This window comes from Coturnix japonica, unplaced genomic scaffold (assembly GCF_054131305.1).
Source record: "Coturnix japonica strain WE unplaced genomic scaffold, WE-NBRP24 Scf040, whole genome shotgun sequence".
Lineage (NCBI taxonomy): Eukaryota > Metazoa > Chordata > Aves > Galliformes > Phasianidae > Coturnix > Coturnix japonica.
Window position 1 is genome coordinate 2,093,218 of NW_028188943.1, and position 24,286 is coordinate 2,117,503.

The following is a 24,286-nucleotide window of genomic DNA, read 5'->3' on the forward strand; positions in this document are numbered from 1 at the left end:
TATCTTCACTGATGACCTTGAGGAGGGGATAGTGTCCATGCTCTGTAAGTACGCCTATGATACAAAGCTGGGAAGAATGGCTGGCACACCTGAAGTCTGTGCTGCCATTCAGCAAGACCTGGACAGACTGGAGAGCTGGGCACCAATAAACGTGAAGAGGTTTAACAAAAGCAAGTGCAGAATCTTCAGCCTGGGAAGGAGTAGCAGCAAGTATCAGTACAAGGGCATGGAATGTTGTGTGGGCACCTGGGTGTGCAAAGGAGGCATGGTGGCACACATAGATGCCCATGCACATGGGTAGACAGAAGGACAGGGTTGCACATCAATGTGTGTGCACAGTGTTATTCAAATGGCTGGGGTCATACAAGTATGAGCAGGCATGTGGCTGTGTGCAAGAGAGGAGCTGCCCATGTTTGTGTGCAGGGCTGTGCAATGGAGTGGGGTTGTACAGCTGTGTGCGGGGGCCAGGTCCTGTGTGCCATGGAGCTCCATGGGAAACCTCTATGAGTGCTAGCAACAGCAGGAGCACTTGGAGCACTGCCTGGAAGAACGGTGCTGGGATGGGCTGTGGTGGGCGCCGAAGATGCATAGTGGACCGAAGATGCGTAGATGCTACTCTGGACCAAATGTCGGGCAGCTGCTCATGGAATGCCACTGGACAAATCAGGCTGTGCAGTCTTTGTGAATATGTAATTATGATAGTTTATTGATTGAATGCATTAAAGAAAAAAAAAAAGGAAAAAAAAATAAAAAAATAAAAATAAATAAATAAATAAATAAATAAAAGAAATCCCAGAATGTAGTAAAACATGGAATGCTGAGTTGGGCTGCAACTGAAATGCTGTGCACTGCAGCCGCTGCCTTGTGACGCTTTTCCTCTCAGTCCTTCATGTGCACCTTCTGCATCATCTCTGCAAGGCTGTTCATCTCTGCGAAGAACTGGAAAGAAACAAAGCAAGCGTAGAAGTAGGACAGAAACAATCTAGGGAGATCTCATGAAGAAAGCCTGACCAGTAAACATCCAGAATGGCCCCGTGTGGAACAGCATGTTCCTTTCATTCAGGTCACTGACACTACTTCCCATGACACGTTGTCTATGGTAAGATTCATGCTCTGTCATGGGAAGGTCGTTTCAAAGGTTGCAGTGCCCAACATGGCAAGCTTCTTTATCACAGCAAAACCTTCTGGCTGTTACCAACCACATTGTTCTCAAGCCAGAGGAAGGCGTCCAAGCTCCCCATGGCAGCTCTCACTGACAGTGTCATTTCCTCAAACACACAATTTTTCTATTCCATCGCTTCTCTCAGGATTTTGCCATCTCTTTTATGTCTGACAGATGGAGGCACTGAGACCAACAAGAGAATGCGTGTCTGTGTTCACCAAGGACTCACCTCTGCACGTGCAGCTCTCAAAGAAGCCTTTCTCATTTCCCTTTTCCTTTCTTTTTGTTGTTGTCTTCTTGCTGGAAAGCAAGAATACCAATGAATTCATTTTGTCTACAGCAAAGCTGCAGAAATATGGGTGCCGAGAAAACAAATGGCAGTCCAAAGACAAAGCAAATGGGACTAGGAAGCCTCTCAGTGAGTAACATTTCCAGGGGGAAATACGGAAGAGCATAATGATGTTAATGGAAAGAGATGCGTTTAGGTATTCTGGCACCTCGCTGCCTTTGGACTTTGTAGCCTTCAACTCCTTTCCCCTCCACAGAGAAGGAAAAGGTAAAGCAAGCCCTAAGCAAACTCAATGTGTTTGATAAGGACAGCACTTCACCGGGACAGTGCCACAGCACCTTCTTACCTCTTTGCTTGGAGCTCCGTGGTGGGGTTGGGGCCGGCACACTGCCGGTGCTCTGGCCCCTGGCTCTTTTGTTAGCAGGCAACTGCGCTGCTGCCTGTTGCTCTTCGTCCAAGCCCTTGCGTTTCCCTCCAGCCAGGGTCTTGGAGACAGAGCGGGGGCACACAGCCAGGGAAGGTCTTCTCCCTGAGCTGGGACCTGCTGTTACTGGAAGCCCTCCATCCTGGAGATGATCTCTCCCAGAAAGCACTTCCTGCACTGCTTTCACGTAGATCATTCCATTTGGCTCACATTGTACATCTGTTATAATCAAGAAAGGAGAAGCAGTTAGACTTCAAGGGAGCCCAAGGCTACTTTCAGTCTGCAGAATGGGCCACAATACTAGGAAATCTCATCTTGAGTGTTCACAGCAGCAGATCTTGGGTGAAGTGTGGGTTTGCATTTCAAATCTGGACAGGGAAGGTACTTGTAAATCCCAGGGACAAAGACCTCAAGCAACATGCAGCAACAACACTCCCAGGAAAGAACAGACAGAAAGCCTGACTAGAACGACATTGAATCAAACCCCGATGCCTGTTGTGCCTCTGTACCTCTCTTGGGTGCCACGTCACAGGCTGCAGTCCTACCCAGACCTGCCGCAAGGCTGCGCTTTGCTGGAAGGCCGCTTGCGTCATCTTCTGGCAGAAAGAAACAAGAAATACTTGAAGAGCATCTCTTGGGAGGAAGATTTGAGCACAGCCAACCACCAACTTCAACTCTCCAAGTGTAGTTCCTACCATTTTCCTTTTTGCTGCTACAGCATGGTGCCATTTCTGCAGTCAGCACAGATCTGCAGTGGGCTTTCTTCACTCTTCCATCACACATGCACCCCTTCATGCAGCCCTATTTAGTGGCAGGTACCCACACCACAGCTCTTACCTGCATGGGCTTTCCGTTTCCCACCTTGCCCAGCACCATTGCATGGACGCACGGGCTCTGTCCCTAAAAGAAGAGATCGTGTGTTGATTTCACAGATGACAGTAGCAGTATTGTCCTGTTAGCCCGTGTCCACCCCCCACTAAAGAAAGACCCTGTTTTACAGACAGAAGAGAAACTCACTTTTGCGTGGCAGTAAAGACAGTCCATCCCCATTGCGTCCCTCTGCGCGCTGAAAGGTGCAGCTGGATGTCTGGCAGCTGCGCCGCCTCTGAAGAGAGAAAGGAAGAAACTCAGGTCGGAACGGGCAGCTGAGAGCTTCCAGATCGTGCCAGAGATGGGATATCAGAGTGCTGAGACATCATTGATCTCTAAGGGAAAATACAGCCTGAGCCCTGCCCGTGCCATTAGCCCAGGCTGTCAGCAGTGAGCTCAGGATCCAACCGCTTACTGAGGTCCCAAAGGACCAGCAGGGCTCCCCCTGCTCCACTCCTTCCCTTTACAAATGGGAACAAAGAAGAAAAGTCAAGCCAAAGGAACCCAGCCATACCTTTCCGCTCACAGAGCAGGCATCGGATCCGCACTTGTCTCCTTGCTGAGACATGATCGCTCAAGTGTCAGAGGAAGCACAAGTTCTCTCACAAGCTCTCTCCACAGGAACTTTCCCTGCTCTTGGAAAGAGCTGGCTTCACTCTTCCTAAGACTGCCTCGATCCTCCAAATCTCCCTGCAAACAGGAACCCTGCAGAAATCATCCACAAGAGAAAAGTCAATGGGAGAAGTATATTCCCAGCTTTGTTCTGCCATGCAATTGAGTCTCTTGTGGAGGAAAAGGTCTGGGAATCAGCTGGCTGCAAGAACGTCCCAACGCTAGCTGCAGCTTGTGTCTGACTGCCATGGCTTGTGTCAGCAAGTGCTCTTCTCCATCTCCTCAGGAGCTCTGCACCCAGCCATCCGTGTGGTAGTGAGGCACAAGTTGCGCTCTGTTTCCTTATGAATGGTGTTTCATCATCCTCACCAAAACACGGGTTGGAATCTCCACAAGAACCTCTTTCCCCTGGGAACAGCCATGTGGAGGGGCACTGCTGGAGCTGGGGACTTCTCCCCGGCCTAGCATTTCATGTCTGTAGAGACACCTCCCAGCAGCCAGCCAGCACCAAACCCAGCTCACCTGTTGGGCCTGTTCAGCCTAAGCTGCGCTCAGCTCACCAACACAGCACAGCAGTCCTTCGGACAGGCTCTGCCAGGGTGATCTGTTCCACGAAATGCACAGAGCTCAGTCTCCGCGTGCAGCACGCTCGCCAGAGCACCAGCTCTGCTCACCACCTGTGGGACACGTGCTCCTCCCACCGTGCCAACCATTGAGACCTCAGCAATGCTCGCATGACTTCTGCGCTTTCATCATAATGGAAGTGGACGCCTCCTAGATCCGAATTTAAGGAAACCAACGCCAGGGTCAGCCCATGGGGTGATCTGAAGTCAAACAACAGGGAAGTGAAGGTGACTCTTGCGCAGCTGTCATGGTTTTGTAATTTTCATTAAAAACCAGTCAAGACTAATGTGGCCTCATAGTGCTCAATGGAGTCCCAGGGGAGATCGTGGGAAGGAATAGGGGTGCACATCTGTATGCCCCGAGGCTGGTGCTCACCTCTCTGATTGTGGCTTTAGGCTCCAGAGCCGATGTTGACTTCCCTTACTGTGGCTTTATGGCCCAGGGCCAGTGCCGGCCTCATGGGCTGGGGTTTGAGGCCCTTGGACCATTGCTGGCCTCACTGAGTGGGGCTTCTGCCAGTTGGATACAGCTGCTGGCTGAACTGGCCAGGATGGAGCCTTCCCTGTGCAGCCTCCCATGTGCATATCCACCCCAAGAATGGAAGTCCTCCTTCTATATGTACTCCTTTCAACCACAATGTGGAAAGCAAACCATTTAGGCACCTGAAATGCTTCTGCTCCTGCAGTCTGGCAGAAAGCAATGCCCTCTGTTTCATGCCACCTCTGCACAAACTGGAAGGGAATGGGGAGACGTATGTCAGAACCAATGGGACAGGACTTCACTGGATGCAGTTTAAAAGCAAATCACCCCAGCTCTTGGTTGGGCTGTTGCCCTCTATTGCTGGGGATCCCTGACCCCTGGCCACTGGCTTTCCACCCATGCATCCTTCCTTGGAGCCAAGTGTGCCTTTCCCAGCAGCAAGCACCAGGCTGGAGTCAGCACCAAAACCAAAACCTCCTTGCACCTTTCCCGTCCTTCTTTCACACATCGTCTTTTAGTTTCAGAAAATAGGGCCAGACCCCAGTGAAACAAGAGCTCTAGGACAAAGCAGCTGCTTTATTTTCCTCTTTCCCTTTCCTCATCTACACCCCACAGAAAGACCATTTGCCAAGTAAGGGATGCAGTGATCAGGTGTATGAGGGGCAAAGCAAATCAAGCTTAATTTCAAAGGCTTGCCTCTTCCATGTGACTTCCCTGAGGTCTGATACAATCATAGACTCATCTGATACAGTCATAGATTCATAGAATAGCCTGGGTTGAAAAGGACCACAGCGTGCAGGGTCATAAACCACCAGACCAGGCTGCTCAGAGTCACATCCTCCCTGGCCTGGTCCTATCACTATCCACCCTCAGGAGTGGGGACAGAGATGGTTTCAGGGCTGGCTCTGGGAACAGGCCTGATTGCTGCTAGTGAGCGAGCCAAAGGCTTGATGGCGAATCTCCTCTTCCTTCCCAACTGCAGTGAGATTTGACATGACTCCAACCTACACCAGAAGCCTGAGCACTGCAAGTGTTGACAGCGGGCAGTTGCAAAGGAGACGGAGCTCTCTGCAGAGGGAGAGCATTGCCTACAGGTGAGGCTGGAGGCTGTGGGCTGGGATGTGCATGGGGGTGACCCAACGAGAGCCCATTCCCTAACGCCAAAGGGTCGCTGCTTGTTTGTGGCTGCCCGAGAGAGGGATGGGGAGGCCAGGAGCCCCCCAGTTCACAGGGCTGGTCCCTCTCCACGTCTCCAGAGAGCCATGGGACAGCCCATCAGCTGTCTGTGGGGAAGGCTGCATTACAGCCCAGGCTCCTGGCTCAGGCTGGCGGGATGCGGCCCCAAAGCCATCAGCCACTCAGGCAGACCCCTCCCGCTCTGTCCTTTCAGTCTTCTGCCACCCATCAGGGCTGTGCTTGAAGCCCCAAAGCAGCCGATGAGCTGCCAGCTGCAAGGCCAGGAGGGAACAGAGAGCCAAGAAGAGCTGGGCCCAACAGGATGGGTGGACGTATCCAATCTGTTCAATCTGTTCAGACGTGTCCAATCTGTTGATGTTGTTGCTGCAGCCCCTTTGCTGTGTCTGCGGCGGTCTGTAGGGAAAAGGGGGATCAGGTCAGATGAAAGCCCCTTTAGGGCTCATGGCGGGGGCAGTCCCGCTTTGGGTTGGGGGTTGTTGTTGATTATGGGACGGGGGTCTGCTCACATCCCCTGTGAGCCCCTCCCCCCCAACCCCATCCCATAACCCCTGTGACCCCCCCAACCCCATCCCATTCCAGCTCCCTGCAGGTCACACAATGGAGCTGCTGCTGCTGGTCCTGTAGGAGGATGGTCCTATGCCCACATCCCCAACATCCTCAGCTTCACCCCGTGAGGTTTTTGGGGTCCACATCCTCAGCTTCACCCCAAGGTTTTGGGGTCCACATCCCCACCGGGTGTCCCCAATGTGTCCACAAGGATTTGGGGTCTCATGTCCCCATAGAACCCCAAGTGTCCCCCCAAGGTTTTGGGGCTCACAACCCTGTTGGATATTGGGGAGGTGGTGCCTGCATGCAGCAGGGCTGGAGTCAGGGAGGTCACAAGTGTATGACAGGGGTGGTCACCTGTAGCACAATATAGGGTTATACACCCCCCATAACCCCCCACCCTTCTTTTGTGTATATGTTGATGTTATTTAATGGGGGGGTGGGGGTCTTCACTCACCACTCCCCCCCCCCACCCCCCCGAGCAGCACTTCCTCCAGCTCCGCTTTGAATCGCACTTTGGCCGCCCGTTTCCCCACACGCTGCAGCCGTTTCCACACCGAAGCCATCGCAAACCCCCCAAAATAAAGCCCCCCCCCCCCTTCAATATATACTCATTAATAACACACACACACACACCCTTTATATAGAAACTCAGAACGCAGCGTTGGGTGCGGCACAGCCCCGGGGCAGGAAGCGCTGATGATGGGAGGGGGCCGGGCCATATACACTCATATCGGCCCGCCCCTAAGCTCTGCCCCCCTGCACGGAAGGACACAAAGTTCCCCTGTCGTGGCTGTGGGTGACCACTAGGGGGCACCGTAGGCATTAAGATTGCCCCCCACGCCCCTTCCCCTTCAACCCAATTTGGTTCCAAAGAGACCCCCCCGCCCCCCGCATTAAACTGGGGTCTTAGAGTGCCCCCACTGACTCCAAATACCTCCCCCAACCCACCCTATAGACCCCAAACCCACCCCACTGCACCCTAATCCCACCCCACAGCCCCCAAAAACCCCCCCAAGCCCACCTTAAAACCCCCAAAGGCCACCCCATAACCCCCAGATACCCCCCAAACCCACCCTATGGACCCCAAATCCACCCCTCAGCCCCCAAATACCCCCAAAACCCACCCTATGGACCCCAAATCCACCCCTTAGCCCCAAAATACCCCCTTAAACCATGCTGGGGCCTTGGGGGCGGCTGTTGGCGGCCCTCAGCCCACAAACCTCTTCCGCTCCCTCTGCCGTTCCCCCCCCTCCGCCCCACGCAACCAGGTCAGGCCTCTCCGGTCTCCACTCCCCCTTCCCCCCATTATCCCCAATGGGTCCGTGCCGTAACCCGCTCCCCCGGAGGGAACGCGTGCTCTGCGGAAATGAGTCCCCTGGGAAACGCGATCTGCTTCACTGGCGTTCCGCCCTCGCTTTGGTTCCTACGGTCTACAGAGCCGGAGGAAGGCGATCCCGGGGAGGGGGGGGGGGTGTCCTCAGAGGGGTGGGGACGTGTCAGCTGTGTCTCCACGGAGGGCTGTGTGTCCCCCCCCTACAGGTGGAGCTGCTGCTGCTGCTGCTCGTGTACCCCCGTGGGCGCCCCCACCACCACCACCCAAAACGAAGGGGGGCTGCGGGGATACCTGAGAGTATTGGCTCAGGCGCCCGGCCCCCCCCGGCCCAAAGCGTGCAGCCGCTACCTGCGGCGTTTGGCCGCCCGGAGCCTGGGGGGGTTACGGGAGGGCTTTGGCACGATGGGGAGCCCCGGAGGGGGGTTACGGCTTTGCCTCCGTTTGGAGCCCGACGACGCGACCCCCCCTCATCGCCTCCACATCCTGGCGCTGCTGCTGCAGGTGGGGGGGGGGGGGCTCAGGGCTGATCGGTGCGGTTGGAGTCGGGGGGAGCAGAATTAAGGCTCACCCTGCGCCCCTCCCGCTTTCCCCCCCCCCCCCCCCCCCCCCCCCCACTCACCATGTGGGAAACGCTGGGGGTGGGACCTGAAAGCCGGTTGGTGTGGGAAGGGGCTCGGCCCCCCACCGCCATCACCCCCTTCGTGTTGGATGAAGGGGAAGGAGATGGGGGGTGGGTGGCGGCCGCCTCGTTGCCCCCCCGCGGTCTGGCCATAGGAAATAATTCATCTCAATTGTTTTCTTATGGATTCATTTGCTTCCTCGAGGTTGTCCTGACATTCGGCAATTTCCTTCAGTAGCGTTTCGAGCCTTTTCACTTCTGCATCCTTCTGCTGTAGAAATATCACATTCAAAACAGGACGAACCAGATCATTTTAGAAACAATTACAAGCCAAGATGCATTTTGGTGTTAAAAACAGCCATAGACTCATAGAATAGCCTGGGTTGAAAAGGACCACAGTGTGCAGGGTTTCCAACCAGCAGACCAGGCTGCCCAGAGCCACATCCAGCCTGGCCTGAAATGCCTCCAGGGATGGAGCATCCACAACCTCCCTGGGCAACCTGTTCCAGTGCGTCACCACCCTCTGTGTGAAAAACATCAACCTAATATCCAACCTAAACTTCCCCGTATCACTTTAAAACCATTCCCCTTGTCCTATCACTGTCCACCCTTGTAAACAGCCATTCCCCTGCCTGTTTATATGCTCCTTTCAAATACTAGAAGCCAACAGTGAGGTTTCCCTGGAACCTTCTCTTCTCCAAGCACAAGCCCAGTTCCCTCAACCTGTCCTCATAGGAAAGGTGCTCCAGCCCTCTGATCATCTTACTGGCCCCCCTTAGCAATATTTGCAATTCTCTTTTGCCTTCCTGCAAGCACACCTGCTTCAGGGCACATTTCATCCCACTGTTAGGCCTTGTAAGAAGCACTATGGCAAGTCCATATGCAGAAAACACTGGCATTCCATTCACTAACAGAGAAACTATTCTGCCCTTGCTCCTGACTCTTGTCCCTGCCTCCTCCTGCACTGGGCAGTGTTTGTGGGCAATGAAAGAAATACCCACATTCTGGAAAATACAGACAAAAAAGAAACAGGCAGAAAAGCGGCACTAATACTTTGTCATTGGTGGGAATCTCCACAGAAAGTGCTGCGCTAAAGGTGTGAGGTTAAGGGATCATCACTGTCACGATAAAAGTCACAGCATGGAAGATTTAGCGATGGCGTGCTGACTAGAAGGAAAAAACAACACTTACCTTGGAGCTTGTTCATTTTCTCTCCTATCATCGGATATCTTCTCATCATCTACGTAGCTCTGAGGTTGGCCAAAGCCTGTTGCCATGAGCTTTGCTAAACGCAACAGTGCTGTGGCTCAGAGGTATTGCACCAGCACATAGCATAGGAGAACTCCATAACCCAAGTGTCAAGGGAAGAAGAAAGGGGAACTGTTACAATTAATTACGTTCACTAAATTGATAATTGTAGGCTTCTTGTCACACACTACTGCCTACAGCAAAACAGCACAGATGTTGACAACTGTGATTTCTGCATACAAGCAACCACACGAGGCTGGGCACATTCTCCTGTCTCTTTGCCATGCCTAGAAAGACCCAGAAGAGCTCAGTGTTCTCTTGCTGTTCGTTTACATCCTCCAAGCACTTCCAAAGGCACGCTGCTCTGTAGAAAAAGCTGAGCTGCCCAGAAAGTTTGTGCAGGAAGAAGGCAGCAGTGTCAGTGCACGTCATCCTGGGGGATCTGAAAGCATTTGTGAAGAGAACAGGGAAAGAAGAGGGAAGAGAGCAAAACCAACAGGCACTAGCACTGCTGCCCACAGGGGGCGGGGCTTGAGGCAGGGCCTGTGCCAGAGGGGGGCCTGGCACAGTTAGGGCCAGCTCAGGGCCCAGAGCAGAGGGGGAGCAGGCAGAGGCAGGGCCTTGGGGCCCAGGATGGAGGAGGACCAGGCACAGCTGGGGCCAGCTCAGGGCCCAGAGCAGAGGGGGACCAGGCACAGCTGAGGCCACTGCAGGGCCCAGGTGAGAGGGGAACCCAGCACAGTCGGGGCTGCTTTGGGGCCTGGGCCGGAAGGGGGCCGGGCACAGCCAGGGCCTATCCCCCTTTTTTGCACATATGAAATGCTCCCAGCTGTGCTGCACAGCAGAACATCTTTCAATGGAGATGAAAGCCTGTGAAATGAAAGAATCCTTTCTTATTTCTTTCACATTTGTGTTTGTTGACTGCAGTTCCAACCAGGTGGAATCGCAGTGTCTTGCAAGTGACACCTGGAAGCAGGTACAGACTGGAGACACAGCACCCTCAATGTCCAGGTGAGTAACAGCAGCCAAGGAGGCCTTTGGGCTCTGCAGGGTCCAAGTGTGGAGCTTTACACACAGGAACAGCTGAGTCTAAAGACAGTGGCAGAGCTGCAGAGCTTGCCATAGTAGGGAGGCACAGTGGCTCAGCTCATTTCCCACAGTAACACAGGAAATAAGAGCCATGAGGGAAATGCAGATGCCTTCTGCCCCCATCAGAGGGGAGGAATGAGCTGCACTTCCACAGAGACATTCCTCTCACAGCCACTCACACCTCAGGTGTGGAGGGATGAGCTGGGGCTGCTGGTGGCAGCTGTGGAACACTGCCATCTGTGGTGCTCCATCCTACCTTGGAGGTGGGCATGTAGAGCTGAGGACCTTTGTCACTGCACAAATGACTGCAAGCAGAGATGTAGCAGAGGGAACATAAAGCATTTAATAACTTATACAAAGCAATGAGTAATAGAAATGACAATATTTCCAACCAAATATCCCCCATCCTAGCAGTCATATCTGATCTCTACAATCCCACCCAAACAATTTCCCAGCCCCCTCCAATTCCTCCTCACTATCCCACCCCTGAATTTCCTTCCCCCATTTCCCACACAGTAATTGCCCACACTAATTACCAGCATGCAGGGCATAGAGAACACCTGTTCCTTGTGTGCAGACACCTGAAAAAAAGAAGTGGCAGGGAACTGGAGGTCTGTAGCAGGTTCTGGAGGCTCTGCATAGAACGGAACCCCAGACCACAACCCCATCAGCTGCTGGGGCAGCATCATCCCTGTCATTGGGGGATGTTGCCAGTGGTGGACAGGGACACAGGGAGAAGCCACACCTTGGTGTAGCTCTGATCTGCTCATGTCCAGTCCAATCCTCTATAGCACTTTCCATCTTCTGTCCTTTGTTCTTAACCGTATCCTTCCTTCTCTTCTGCTCTTTTCCTTTCTTTTAGGTGTCTTACCTGTATCTGCTTTTCCCCTCTTCTGTTCTTTTACTGCTCTGGTCAGCATCCAGTGTCTGCACCACAACTCTAGGTTTTGGGATGGAGAAAGGTACACGGGACATAGATTTGTACAAGAAAAGCTCTCTTGCTATGCCCAACAGGTGACAAAAAGGGGCCCTCAGGACCACAAAGGCAGCTTGTTTCTCCAAAAATAAATAAACTTAATTCTTTTCTTTATAAGAAGCATTAGAATCTTACAGAGGAGATGAAAATCATCTTCACTATGCTTTTAGACTGTACATAGACTAGACCAAGATGTGTGGTGTTGCTTTGATACCTTATGAGGAGCACCGGTATCAGTGGATGAAGCTAACATTGTCTCAGAAGCACAATAATGGAGTACTTTTGTTCATAGTTGGCCTGAATGCAGTACAGGAGTGTGTTGCAGCAGTACTTGTTCTGAAATTCTAGGCTCTGACTAAGAAGTTTAGCAGGGTCCAAAGCACTTGTGAAAACAGTAAAATATTATTACTTCCTGTGTTAACAAATGAGTCTGTTACAATAGGATGATGAAAATAATACTGCTTTAATGTGCTAATCATCAAACAGAGGATCTAGTCAGATTTCTAACTTCCAGCTCTTTAATTTTAGAGGTCTAGTTTGGAGCCTAGGGGACGCATACAAGTTTGCCTGCGTATTAAACCCTTTACGGCACGGGAGAGAGCAAATGGATCGCAGGTAAGGCATTTATTTAATCATAAACAAAAAAACAACCCTTAAAGTATATATGTTTTCTTTCCTGTAAGATGACCTTTTAAAACTTTTTTCATGCCTGCATTACTTGTGCTTCCTTGTAATAGGGATGTGTTTCACTTGAGGACTCAACAAGCATCATACTGAAGTCCCCTAAGAGCTCATTGGGAAGAATGAGCAATAAAACTTTAGGACAGACAACACAGAAGTTCACCTTTTCACGGGTAAATTAATTGTCTTTAAATGATATTAAGTTATTTGTGGAAAAAGTTGCTTGTCTTCTGTTACTTCATATAAAGCAAACAAGTTTTTCTTAACTGTCTTTAGAATTATCAACGTGTATCTGACTCCTTACAAGTACTTAAATATTGCTTAAACAAAATAAAGAGATTAACCAGCTTCTTGGTAACATTCAGGTGTTTGGACCTGAAGCAACTCAAGAAGAATTCTTTGAAGGTACTGTGAAGCAACCAGTGAAAGAGTTCTTAGAAGGATGTAATTGCCTTGTTTTTACGTATGGCGTTACAAATGCTGGGAAAACTTACACATTCCAAGGTATGAGCAGAAATGCTTTTTCCTTGAATTAATTTCTTAAAGTGAGAACTACTTCTAGAAGAGAGAGATGTTATGACTTCTTACCTAGTTACTCAACAGGCCTTGTACGTTGCCTTCTTTTGAATACTAGTAGCCTTGAAAAGTCGTCTTCTTCCATAACAAATATTACTAAATTTACAAGTGTGTAAGACAGCATACACTACAATAACTTTGGTTTTTGTTCCTACTATAAATGCGTGCATCTTAAATGCTGTTCTTTATTTGAAGGCAAAGTATGTCTGAGTTTGTTTGATTTATTGTAGGCAGAAATTAAACATTCTGAAACATTTGATCAAGGTATTTCAATCTTTTTTCAAATTTCTGATTTTAGTAATAACAGCAGCATAGAAGATTGTGTTCCATGAGCTTTAGTAGTACAGAAATAATACATCAATGTCCTTTCTGGCTGGGAGCAGTTGTTTTTTATGTTTAATATTGTCATAACAAATGAAACGATTGGGTTCACAGGAAACAAATTCCCCTTATTTCTGTTATTTAGTGTTCTGTTACTATGTATTTCCAATAGTTTTATATGCGTGGAGCTGAAGACTTTCCCATAGTAATACCTTTTTAGGACTTAAGAATCAACAGGGTAGTATGTTCAAAAATTATCTTTATATGCACCTTCCACACAGCACTATAGAAATTCTTCTGCGTATTGTCCTCTCTTGTGTTCATGACTGACTTTAAAACACTGAAGCTTGCTTGGTATTTAGTGACAGTGGAAAAACTAAGGCGTGAAGTAGGCAAGATGTGGAGGTAGTTGTGTGCTCCAAGAAAAGGCAATGGGAAAGGAGCTGAGTTACTTTAACAGTTTTTATGAGACTTGTAGATATTTATAAATAGGGTTTGTGGGACGAACGGAATGTTGTAGCAGAGACATCACTCTGGTTGTTATTTCAGGGTTGTTTCAGAGCGGGAAGGGAGCCTGGTAAACAGTTGAAAATCTGCACGTCTGTTAAATGTGGGAGTTTGCTGTTGGTTATTTTTTCTTCTTAAGGCTAAGCTTATGCAGAATATTCTGGCTGTTTTAAAGTGATGCCCTGTAATGTCTAAGGAATGGGATGTGAGCTGTTGCTTAAAGCCAGTATTTTTCAGGGAACAGTCTAGTAACACTGCAAACATTGCTTCAGACCGTAACTGGCCTCTAAATTCTTTGTGTATACTTTGAGATTAGAATCAGTTATCTTTGTCTTCATTTATGTTTATATGTTGCTTACAATAGTAACCTGGCCCTTCTTTTGTGTATTGCTTACAGGGACAGAAGATGATGTTGGTATTTTGCCAAGGACGATGGATATGTTGTTTAAAACTGTTGGAGGAAGGCTATACACAAAAATGGATCTGAAACCTATTCGGTGGAGAGATTACGTAAAACTGACTAATGACAAAGTGAGAGAAGAAATTGCTCTTAAAAATTCGTTGCTTCGTCTGACAAAAGAGGTAGGAAACTACTTTATAAAGAAATGATGAGTACATGCATCTTGTGATAGTTCAGTGTTATCCTTTCCATTCTGTAATGAAAGAGGGTTCTGTATTTACACACAGTTTTCTATTTGTCTTTCTGTTCCTGCTGAAAAAGAATGAAGCATCTTATTAGTGGTGTGCTACACTGCACTGGGGTATTTTAGTTGTGGAGTATGTTAACTTGATCTTACTGATGAGTTGGTTAAGTGTGGACTTCACAGTGTGAAAGGCAGGTGGCAGTAAAATTCCTTCTGAATTATTTCAAGAGCACAGCTGAGTATGAAGTCTGGCTCCAATGATCTTTAAGTATTTCGGGGAAAAACAACACCTGTCTTCTACATGAACCAAAGATGTGTAAAACTGTTTTAGGTTTAGTGAGTATGTGGAAAGAAAATGCAGTGGACAGCTATATGCTGATCTCATCCTACTCCATTAGAGAGTTAAGATGCGAACGTGCGATATAGGTGCCTCCTCTAGTTTCAAGACCCGTGTTCCTAGGTAAAATACTTGATCTTATAAGCTAAGTAGGTACAAGCTTTGCTGACTATACAAAGCCAGATCTGGGTGAGTGTCATGTAGATGAAAACTTCTATGTTAAAAGTTTTACTTCTAAGCATACTGTATCTGGTAGGTGAGATTCCTCCTCTTCAGTAGATGAGAATTTCTTTCTACTTTTGTGCTCTATAAAAAAGCAACACAACCTGAAGCCTGGGAACTGAGTATACATCTATGAACATCATGAGATCTACATGTTGGGAGCTATTCTGTATTTTCTATGACCAAACTACTTAAAAATATTATATTTACAAAATTTAGTCATAACTTCATTTGTGTAACACTTTGATAGCCTGAGTTAAGAAATAATAAGCTGCTTATCTACATTAAGTGATCGAGTATTCCACCTTAACTTCCTTTTCTGAGAGTTGACCTAATAAGCCATAGGATATGGAAGTCCTGAATTAAGAAAATCCCAATAAGAAAAATATTTCAGGAGTCCAAGATTCATGAAGGGTAAAATGCAGATTATAAATGGGCTATTGAAAATCATCTTATTAAATAACTCCTTTTCCTGTTGGGGATTCTCTCCCTATTTGTTCTTTTTCTTTCTGAATCAGGAAGCTGAAATGCATCAGATCTTATAGTAAAGGAATTGTCAGAAATGAGTAGTAAGGTGAAACCAGTCAAAATGTGTAGCCAGGATTTTTGTGTTGGCACCTTGGAACAATACTGTATTGTTTTGTGGTAGAGCAATACAGCTGCTTTTAAAATAAATAAATAAATAAATAAATAAATAAATAAAAGCAACCAGTGGTGTATTGGTGCTGTACATCAATAATAAATCCTAAAGTCTCTGTTTTCTTTCGTAGGTAGACCATCACAACAGCACTAATGACAAATCCCCAGCTGATTCTAAGGGTATGTTTTATATTAAACAGTAGCAATTAGAAAAGCTTCTGTAAGGTCAACGACTGGCTTTTTTGGCTAATGCTGATAATAAAAGGATTATTTAGCTTTTATTTGTAACAGAACGGAATAATGGGCAGGACATCTGGGCAGAAAACAGAAGGAATAAAATGGCTAGGAGACTACTGGGACATCTATCATAACCTGGTTTTATGAGGTGAAAGTAAAACAAAGAAAAAGAGTATGATTTGTGATAAGATCCCTAGTGGTTTTCCGACAGGCCTTTAGGGCACTTAAGAACTCACTAAATACTTTTTTTTCCCTAAAAAGTCAGAACGAAGTGTCCTTACTAGTTCAGTTCTCTATATTGTAAAGACTGAAGAGTTCTAATTCTAACCCAACTATAGATGTTAGATTGGGTTTTGGAAGTGAAAAAGCAAGCTTTATAGCAGGCGTGTCTTTGAAAATGTGTAGGGCAAGCATCTTGATTTCCAGATACTTGGTGTTTGTATGAGAGGTGGGGATTCTCTGTGTTTATGTTCTGGGAAAAGTTTTAAGCTGTAAGCTTAACTATTACTTATTTTTAAATGCAGCTAGTTTTGCTGTCTCTACATTGACTTGTAATATTTTCTACTTTGCAGGTGCAGAAAATCTCTCAGAAGGATCAGACCAACTTAGCAGATTATCTATAGATGATTTTGTGAAGTTCTCTGGGTTTCATTTTTTGAGATTTACAATGAATGTTTTTATGATTTACTGGCTCCTTTATCAAATGACAGAAAAAAAAGGACACTTCGCCTTGCTCAAGACATCAAGGGATATTCTTACGTAAAAGGTAACTAGAATACTTTGCAAACTGCCAAGCTTGTCATGGAATAGTGTAACATGTTTCTTCTGAGATAGAAAACTCTTAAATGTGTTCAGTGTAGCTCTAGAAGTGTCTGCCTGAATGCGAAGGCAACAAGCTACATGTACAGTATTCTCCTTATTCCTGTACTTTGCCCATAAGGCCTGTGTGAACTCCACTGCCTTCATCATCCTTGAAAATGAGAGCCATACAGTCGTTATAATGCAGACAAAATCCAGATAACCCATCCCCAATAAAAACTACAAGCTAAAACAAAAAACTTCTCAGATTGACTTCTGCACCAGTGAATACAAACTTTGGGCTTCTGTAGTTTAAGAACTTAGCTTTTGTACTTTCAGTACTAAGGCTGCTTGCTTAATTTGGATGGAGCATACTTTAGTATACTGGTAGGATAAACTGTTGTGCTATACTATACCTTGCCCTTTTCTGTGGGAGGAAGAATCCTAGTCTTATCTGCCATCAGCTTGTCGTATGTTTGAGGCAGAGTTAATAAAGTATTTTATTGTCTTAACTAAATGTTCTTAGTTTGTATACCTTATTTCTTGTTCACTTTCTCTTTTGCTAATGAAGCTTGCAAAAATCACTTTTCCTTCTTTTGAAAGGTTTGCAGTGGGTTCAGATTTCTGATTCTAAAGAAGCTTTCAGACTTTTTAAACTGGGACAGAAACACCGGAGTTTTGCAAGCACAAAGCTAAATAGTTGCTCCAGCTGAAGGTGGGAACTTTCACTAACACTGGGTGTAACATAGTGTGGGGAAGAGGGATGAATGAAAATATTGTTTATGGCTTTTTTTCGGGGAAGAGGCTTTAAAAAGGCTTGATATCTAGTGTTCCATGTGATATTTTGTGACAGTTTGTGATTCTAGTGCTTTGAACTAGAAGGATTAGTCCTTCAAGCAGATAAGTACATACAAAAGCTAAGTGTTTTATCAAAAACTCTCAACAAAATAACTAAGCCTTCTTCCATGTAAGTAATGGTGGTTCATGAGGGGGAAGAAAAGCAAAATAAACCAAGACGGAATGTCTCTTTAAAAGGTTTAATGCATCTAGTAGAATTATTGTTAATTGAATCTGGAATAAATCCAGCAGTGTTTTGAACAGATGTTACAGATTTTAGAAAATGTGTGTATTTCTGGCTATTGACCTTGCTTCATTTCTCCTTTTAGCCACAGTATATTTACAATTAAGGTACTAAGAATTGAAGACCTTGAAATGCCACGAGTGACACGAGTCAATGAGTAAGTTCAGAGCAGAGTTCCCTTCTTCTTTTAGGATGAAATTGTCAGTTACTTTCAGTATTGATGTATTGATATTGGGCTACGGACACTAGGTTCCCTGATACAGCCTCCTGTATGAGTGGTGGTTCCCCATTTCCTGTCATTATGCAGTACTAAACCATCAAGTTGTAATGCTGTTCTATATCTTGTGCCCACTGTTCCACACAGTGTTGCTTTATCCTTCTCACTCAACTTCTGAACTAATGTAAATCCTCAGAAGGAAGAATATGGCAGAAAAATGGAAGCTGTGTTGGAAAAGAGTTTGGCAGGAAGTAGTGTGCAACTTCACTAGGAAAGCAACATTAAAAAGCATGAAAGGGTTCAAGAAATTGTTCCTCTAGGAGGAGTGGTTGTGTTGGAAATGATAAATAATCAATGTACATTCAAAGGCAAGAAAACTTAATTTTCCTTATCTGCCTTCAGATTATCACTGTGTGATCTTGCTGGTTCAGAAAGGAATACCAAGACGTGCAATGAAGGTGACAGACTGAAAGAGAGTGGAAATATCAATGCATCTCTCCTAACTCTAAGCAAGTGTATTAGTGCACTCAAGATCAGTCAGCAGTCAAAGTAAGTCCTTGTACAAACTGTAAACTAGTTGTAGATTTCAGATATCATGTACAATGTTTAAACTATTGTTTAAAATGCAGAGTACGAAACTATGTTATGAGTGAAAACTATCTGTAGGCTTCTGCAGATGTGTGAAGACTTAATGATCTAAGAAAGTGATCTATAAACTTGCCTTCTTTTTGTTGTTGTTTTTTGTTTGTTTGTTTGTTTTTTCAAATAAAACCATTCTAGTTCTAAATTTCTGAATGTGTTATCATAGACTTAAGCAAATTAGCGTTGTGGTTTTTTTGTTTTTTTTTTTCTGGCCTTGCCTTCTCAAACAAGTCCTGGGGCAGATTATAAAATTTGTTTTCACTATTTTCACTTTAAATGTGTGAAATGTTAGACCTTTTCCTCCTTTGTTAGTTAGTTGCATTTATCATTTAGTTCTGCTGTAACAGTTTTCCTCAGGGATATTGCTGTGCTTTGTCCTAGCCAAGAGACATGGTCAGAATATATATATTATATATATATAATTTGGAAAAGAAAAATTATATATAGATATATATAATTACATATATACATATAGATATATATAATTACATATATACATATATATATATTTTTTTCCAAACCTTGATGCAACTTCATCATTCTTTCTGATCTAGCTAACCAAATTCAGAGAGAAGAAAGCCTGCTTGCTACTTCTGTCTGAGGTTGTGCTCTAAATGAGTGCAGACAGAGCTTTCTGTATTTTAAACAATGTAGTATTTATTTACAGTCACAGCTGGATATAATTGCAGAATTCTCTGCTGATTCTCATTTGAAGGTGTCTTTCTGTCCCAAAGATTAGGTGAGCTCTGTGTTCATGAAATGCCACACTGTGCCTGGTAGCCTATTCAAATTCTGTTATGCTTAAAAGTAGATGAAAATAGGCCTTGCTACTGGATTAGTCTCTTATCTGTCTGTCCTTTCTAGGGAAGAAGGATTCCTTAAAATTAGCTGCTGCTTAAAGTGCTTTGATTTATTCAGAACTGTTTTATTTTTGTTGGTCCTGATCACTTGAAATTTTAACAATATGGGGGAAATGTAGTGATGACTTTGATAGTAATTTTCTTTAAAATAAGAACTCATTTACCACTCCTGCACTAAAGCTACTTATGGGTCACGTGTGTTGTGACAGGAGCGTAGCTATGTGAAGCTTTTAGCTCTGTTGGCAGAATTCAGTAGCTGTAAAGAGTCCAGCAGGTAACCTCACTAGAGAACAGTGTGTTTAGTCACGCTTTAGGAGTTCTCTCCTAATTTTCTGTACATCACCAGCTGTTTGATTCAGTGGCTTAACCTTGGTTTAGGAAACAGCAGAAATGTTGTGATAAATATATGCTTCTTTATTTCCAAAGTTTTTACTATTGTCCTTTCCTAGAGACAATATACTGAGAGAGTGGTTATCTCTGATTTTGTTGGGTACTGTTTTCTTAGAAGTAGATAGGTCAGTTTGCCAGATGTGGTAAGGGAAAGAGAAAGGTGTGAGAGAATTTAAGCTAACGTGAGGCTGTATGACCTATCTTAGGCTGGATGTTGAATGTACTTTTTGTTTTAAATGTTCTCGTGGGTTGTCTAAGAAGATAATGGCTGCATAGTAGCTGGAACAATCATACAACCTGTCTGCAAACTAGCAAAAAGATTAAATTCAAAACAACCCACAACTCAAAATGATTTAAAGACTAGTGCAGTTATTAATGTGTTGTCTTCCACTTGGATAGCTCTCACATTGAAATGAAGCTGTTAACTTCTGCTAATGGGATTTGTTGTGGTTTTGTCTTCAAAGGGTGCAGCAGCACATACCGTTTAGTGAAAGTAAGTTAACACACTTTCTTCAGGGATTCTTCAGTGGAAAAGGGAAGATACACATGTTAGCAAACATCAGCCAGTGTGCTTCAACCTATGAAGAAACACTCAATGTGCTAAGATTCTCAGCTATTGCACAAAAAGTGAGTATGTTGTAGTCTATTTTGTTGATCAGTACTTATGATTTGCATTTAAAGAAAAAATTCTGTTCTTCTAAGAATATGAATCTATTTGTGTAGTATCTGTAGTGAATCTGGGTGTTTGTCTCCATACAGCAGTCAGGTTTTTTAATTTAGTGTTTTAGTTGAGCTTAATTTTCCTACAGAGTTTTCTAAAAATCTCTACTGGGGTCTTTGTGTTTCTTTGGGGTGTGAGGGCAGAAGCATCTTCTGAGAATCTCATTCCTAAAAAGTATTCAACCTAACAAGAAGCAACTTGTTACATCTGGAGGAGATTTTATGCTATTTACTTAATTTTTCTCTCTTCTCAAAATATGATCCCATGTAGGAAAGCAAATCCAGCTACACCATATGTTGCTGCTGTTGTAATTTTGAATATTGTCCAGTTCAAGTGTTGACAAAAGAAGTGGAGCAGCAAAGAGTTTGAAAAGCTGTGTTATGGCCATCAGATGCTTCAGTGGGAAAGTGGGGGTTAAGCGGAATGGGTAGGAGTGAGTGCTATGATATAACACTGAAGAAGTTAAGCTGTCAGATCAGTGCTACAGTCTTGATGGAAAACTTTGAAGTGCTGAGAGTTTGTGTTTGAAGCACAATTGATGGATGTGTGCCCTTGGATTGTGGCCTTATCTGAAAGAGGTTAAGTGTGAAAGTAGAGGGAGCAGCCTATGAGGGTGATGTGGCGCTGCAAGACAAAGAACTGAAAAGATGATGATCAGTTGCATTGAATGCAACTGGAAAGTCAAAACATAAAAAAAGCAGAAATCTATGGCTGCATGAAGTGGCAGTTCTTGTACATTGTTTGCCTAGTGAAACTCTTGAGGTTAAAAGCAGGATTGGAGTCTGCAATAACTCTTTTGTAATTTCTTGAAAACTGGTTTAAGTAGTGACCAAACATCAAATACTATAAAATATATTAGCTGTTACTAGAATGCCACTTATCTTCCCCCCATATGAATCACTGTCATGTTGTATGTGAATTTGTGAGGTGGGTTTTGAAGCTGAAATTAAAAACTTCTTGTATGGTTGTCTTCATAGTGGCTATCCAGACTATCTGTAGAAATAACAGCTATTATGTAGTCAGCTATTCAGCAGTTTTAACTGATTATAAATTACGTTTCAGGGTGGAGAACATAGCATAGTGCCTGACACCTGTGTTGATCCTGAGGGCATTCTTGATTCTGTGCATTATGATGTCATGGATATTAAAGAGCAAGCTGAGGCAGCACATAGTTCCATTGTATCCCTGGAGGACCCGAAGGAAGATATTGGCTGGTTTGAAAAGCAGCTGGAGAAAACTAACTTTGAACTGATGGAGACCAAAGAAGAGCTAACAGAGAAAAACAGCAAACTACTTAAAACTGAAGAAGAGCTGATGCAGAAGAACAAAGGTGAGTTATGCAATGTGAAAGGTAGAAGACAGAAATAGTTCATTAATCTAAAATAGAAATAACCAGTTTGAGTAGGAATTAGAGGAGATGTTCTACCTTTGGAACCATAGCCTGTAGATAAATGATAGTTTGTTCCTTGTGTATATTCAGGTTCAGCAATTCCACGGTTTTTGGTTATTTCTTTTTTTTTTTTCCCCTCTCCTTTAAACTGCAACTAGCAGATTTACGCTTTCGTAAGTATGGGGTTAAATGTCTATATCTTGATTTTTACTTTTATATTGTAATCTCTACTCTTCTTTATGTCTTGTTGATGCAATGTTTTCATTCCAAGAAATATAGAAAACTTTTGAATCACTCCCAATAAGTGAAGACCACATGCAAATTAATTAATCTGTTCAAAAGCTACCTAAACATTAGAATATCTGGAAAAATTGATTACTTAATAAACTATCTATTGGCTACTTATGTAATACAACCTTTTCTGTGTGTTACAGACTTTGAAATGCAGATGATTAAATTGGATGAGTCTTTGGAGCAACTTAAAGAAGCAACTGAGGTAACTTTATCAAGATGTTGTGTAAAATTGTTTTAATTAATTAATTAATTAATACCAACTTGTGGTAGCTTAAAATGCTATTCCAGTAGGCTCAATTAATAGATTTCTTACTGAGCTTAGCTTAACTCAATTTGCCTTTAATGCATTGTGTAATTCAGCTACTTAACACTACATTAGAAACTGATGACTGAATTTTTTTTATTTTTTATTTCCAATCTCAATCAAGGTGCAGAAAGATGACATTATTACAGAGCTACAAGACTTAAAATCTCATTTAGAAGAAAAAGTAAAAGATTATGTGAGTTTTACACATCTCCGTATCCTTATACAAAAACAGAAAAACACTAATTCTATGCTTGTAATCAACACATTTTTGGAAAACTGATTTTCTGTATGTAGCTGGTACTCGCTTGAAATTGTAAACAATTCAAATTTATCTGAAGGTAGTTGTTGTTAACACAAACAACAAAAATATCAGTGTGTTCCACTATCTCCTGCCTCACACTCCTACATCAGAGGAAGAGCAACAGTAAAAGTATGTTGAGTAGAGTTGGAAGTACGAGTATGAATGGTCAGGATATCTCCACGTTCTATGCAGTCCATAAAACTTTATCCTGACTAATGTACTGTGAGCTACTGAATATGTGAAGACTAGCTTGATTAAGTATGTGTGCATACCACTTCTGGTGGTTTTTGTTCATTTTTTGATGTTTGGTAGCCTGAAGTAGCTCTGAAAACATTTATAGTTAATTCTGTCACTCAGATCTCTAACCTTGTAAGCTTAGCAACTTGACCCTTCTTAGTCTTTGACTGTCTGCATCACTGCAACTTAGTATTTCCATGGTATTAAAGCTGACTGTGATGAGTAGTCATGTCCTCACCTATTACTTCTTCCAAGAACAAGGCTCCAACTCTATCTGTGAGATTGTGTGGCCTGAACACTTCTGAGGCTTTTCTTTTCATAAGCTACTAAAGATGAATAATCAGTCCTTGGCAGTGCCAGCATGGCTTAACAATCGTCATCTTGTAAGTAAGGAAGCTTCACTTGTGGTCAAGGACACAATCTAAAATATGCGTGACAGAGCTGACTAAGCATTAAGGTTGGATTATATCTGTCACGATGAAAGTGATTATGGCAGCTTAGCAGAAGTGTGATGTGATGAACTTGTATGAGAGCTGACCATTTGCTCTTTGACCATGTTTGTAATTTTGTTGACTTCTTGGAAACAGGAAATTCTTTGATAAACTGGTAAACTCTTGATTGTGTGCAAGTCTTTTACTTTGTAACCTGCTAGGCTCTTGCTTTCCCTTGTATACTCTACCGAGTATTGCGCTTGTCATTATCTGAAGGTGTACTTGTTCTGTCTGCTATTGAGATTTGTAACTGATGTCTATAGAGTCACCGGGTAAATATTTTAGCTGTATGGTTTTGTGTAAATATTTCCCTACAGAAGATTACTGAGACTTAAGTGCTCCTTTTGTTAAGCTTCAATGTAACAGATCTTATATCAATACAGGAAAAGACTGCCTACCATTTAACTACCATTAAAGCAGAACCGGCAGAAGAGAACACTAATAAAGGAACTGAAAGCAGCCAATTTTCAGTGCTTTCAGTTAAAGCACTGAAACAAGAGAAAACTGAGTTGGAAGTGGGAAGAAAGCACAGTAGTGACGAGGATAAGCCTACTGTGGAAGAGCCACCTTCAAAGAAAGGTACAGTTTCTTCCATCGTTGAACAGGGTGTCTTCCAAAACAATAAATTGCTTCCTATTCCGGATAGGAAGCAAAAGGCTGTGAAGCACGTACCTTATGGTATAAGGAGAAAAGCCACTGTGTTAAACTGTAAATAGAAGTAACTGTTATGTAAATATCCCTTTTTCAGAAGGTCCTATGCTGTTCATTTTTGAATGCTTAAGAATAAAAGTTTTTTGCACTATTTTTTTCCTTTTTGCTGCTTTTTCCTCATCTGTTGATGCACTTGCAGATTTGGTAATAGTTTTAAAGCAGTTTCTTTAGGATTGTTTCAACTGCTGTTGCTGATCTTCTGAGTAGCAT

The 24,286-nt window shown here is 44.3% G+C and overlaps 2 protein-coding genes across 8 annotated transcripts; one reads left to right on the forward strand and one right to left on the reverse strand.

The window, feature by feature from the left end:
- Window positions 1–678: 678 nt before the first annotated feature.
- Window positions 679–8,498, reverse strand: LOC146752958 (uncharacterized). 7 transcript variants are annotated; one of them, XM_085531145.1, is made up of 7 exons: window positions 6,841–6,965; window positions 4,644–6,051; window positions 2,893–4,181; window positions 2,385–2,775; window positions 1,798–2,094; window positions 1,392–1,462; window positions 679–939 (listed from the first exon to the last, which is right to left on the reverse strand). In XM_085531145.1, exons 4-7 carry the CDS (start codon window positions 2,668–2,670, stop codon window positions 880–882), a joined length of 714 nt encoding a protein of 237 aa, XP_085387271.1. In that variant the 5' UTR covers window positions 2,671–2,775; window positions 2,893–4,181; window positions 4,644–6,051; window positions 6,841–6,965; the 3' UTR covers window positions 679–879. The 7 variants fall into 7 exon arrangements, with proteins under 7 accessions (XP_085387271.1, XP_085387270.1, XP_085387273.1 ...); XM_085531144.1 differs by having other exon boundaries at window positions 4,357–6,051; XM_085531147.1 differs by having other exon boundaries at window positions 2,893–3,450; window positions 3,880–6,051.
- A 1,505-nt stretch (window positions 8,499–10,003) lies between these two features.
- On the forward strand, window positions 10,004–21,259 carry LOC146752959 (kinesin-like protein KIF20B). The gene is made up of 10 exons (XM_085531149.1): window positions 10,004–10,127; window positions 10,335–10,418; window positions 12,001–12,087; window positions 12,210–12,326; window positions 12,519–12,657; window positions 13,955–14,139; window positions 17,038–17,149; window positions 17,601–17,672; window positions 18,135–18,281; window positions 20,089–21,259. Exons 4-7 carry the CDS (start codon window positions 12,276–12,278, stop codon window positions 17,128–17,130), a joined length of 468 nt encoding a protein of 155 aa, XP_085387275.1. The 5' UTR covers window positions 10,004–10,127; window positions 10,335–10,418; window positions 12,001–12,087; window positions 12,210–12,275; the 3' UTR covers window positions 17,131–17,149; window positions 17,601–17,672; window positions 18,135–18,281; window positions 20,089–21,259.
- Window positions 21,260–24,286: the final 3,027 nt, after the last annotated feature.

Bases quoted from the DNA above. Each gene is read 5' to 3' on its own strand.
- LOC146752958 (XM_085531143.1), bottom strand. From the start codon at position 2,670: ATGAAGGGGTGCATGTGTGATGGAAGAGTGAAGAAAGCCCACTGCAGA. The intron at 2,095-2,384 runs GTACAGAGGCAC...TGATTATAACAG, and splicing joins TGACGTGGCACCCAAGAGAG to ATGTACAATGTGAGCCAAAT. The intron at 1,463-1,797 runs GTAAGAAGGTGC...CTTGCTTTCCAG, and splicing joins ACGGAGCTCCAAGCAAAGAG to CAAGAAGACAACAACAAAAA.
- LOC146752959 (XM_085531149.1), top strand. From the start codon at position 12,276: ATGAGCAATAAAACTTTAGGACAGACAACACAGAAGTTCACCTTTTCA. The intron at 12,327-12,518 runs GTAAATTAATTG...GGTAACATTCAG, and splicing joins AGAAGTTCACCTTTTCACGG to GTGTTTGGACCTGAAGCAAC. The intron at 12,658-13,954 runs GTATGAGCAGAA...TATTGCTTACAG, and splicing joins GAAAACTTACACATTCCAAG to GGACAGAAGATGATGTTGGT.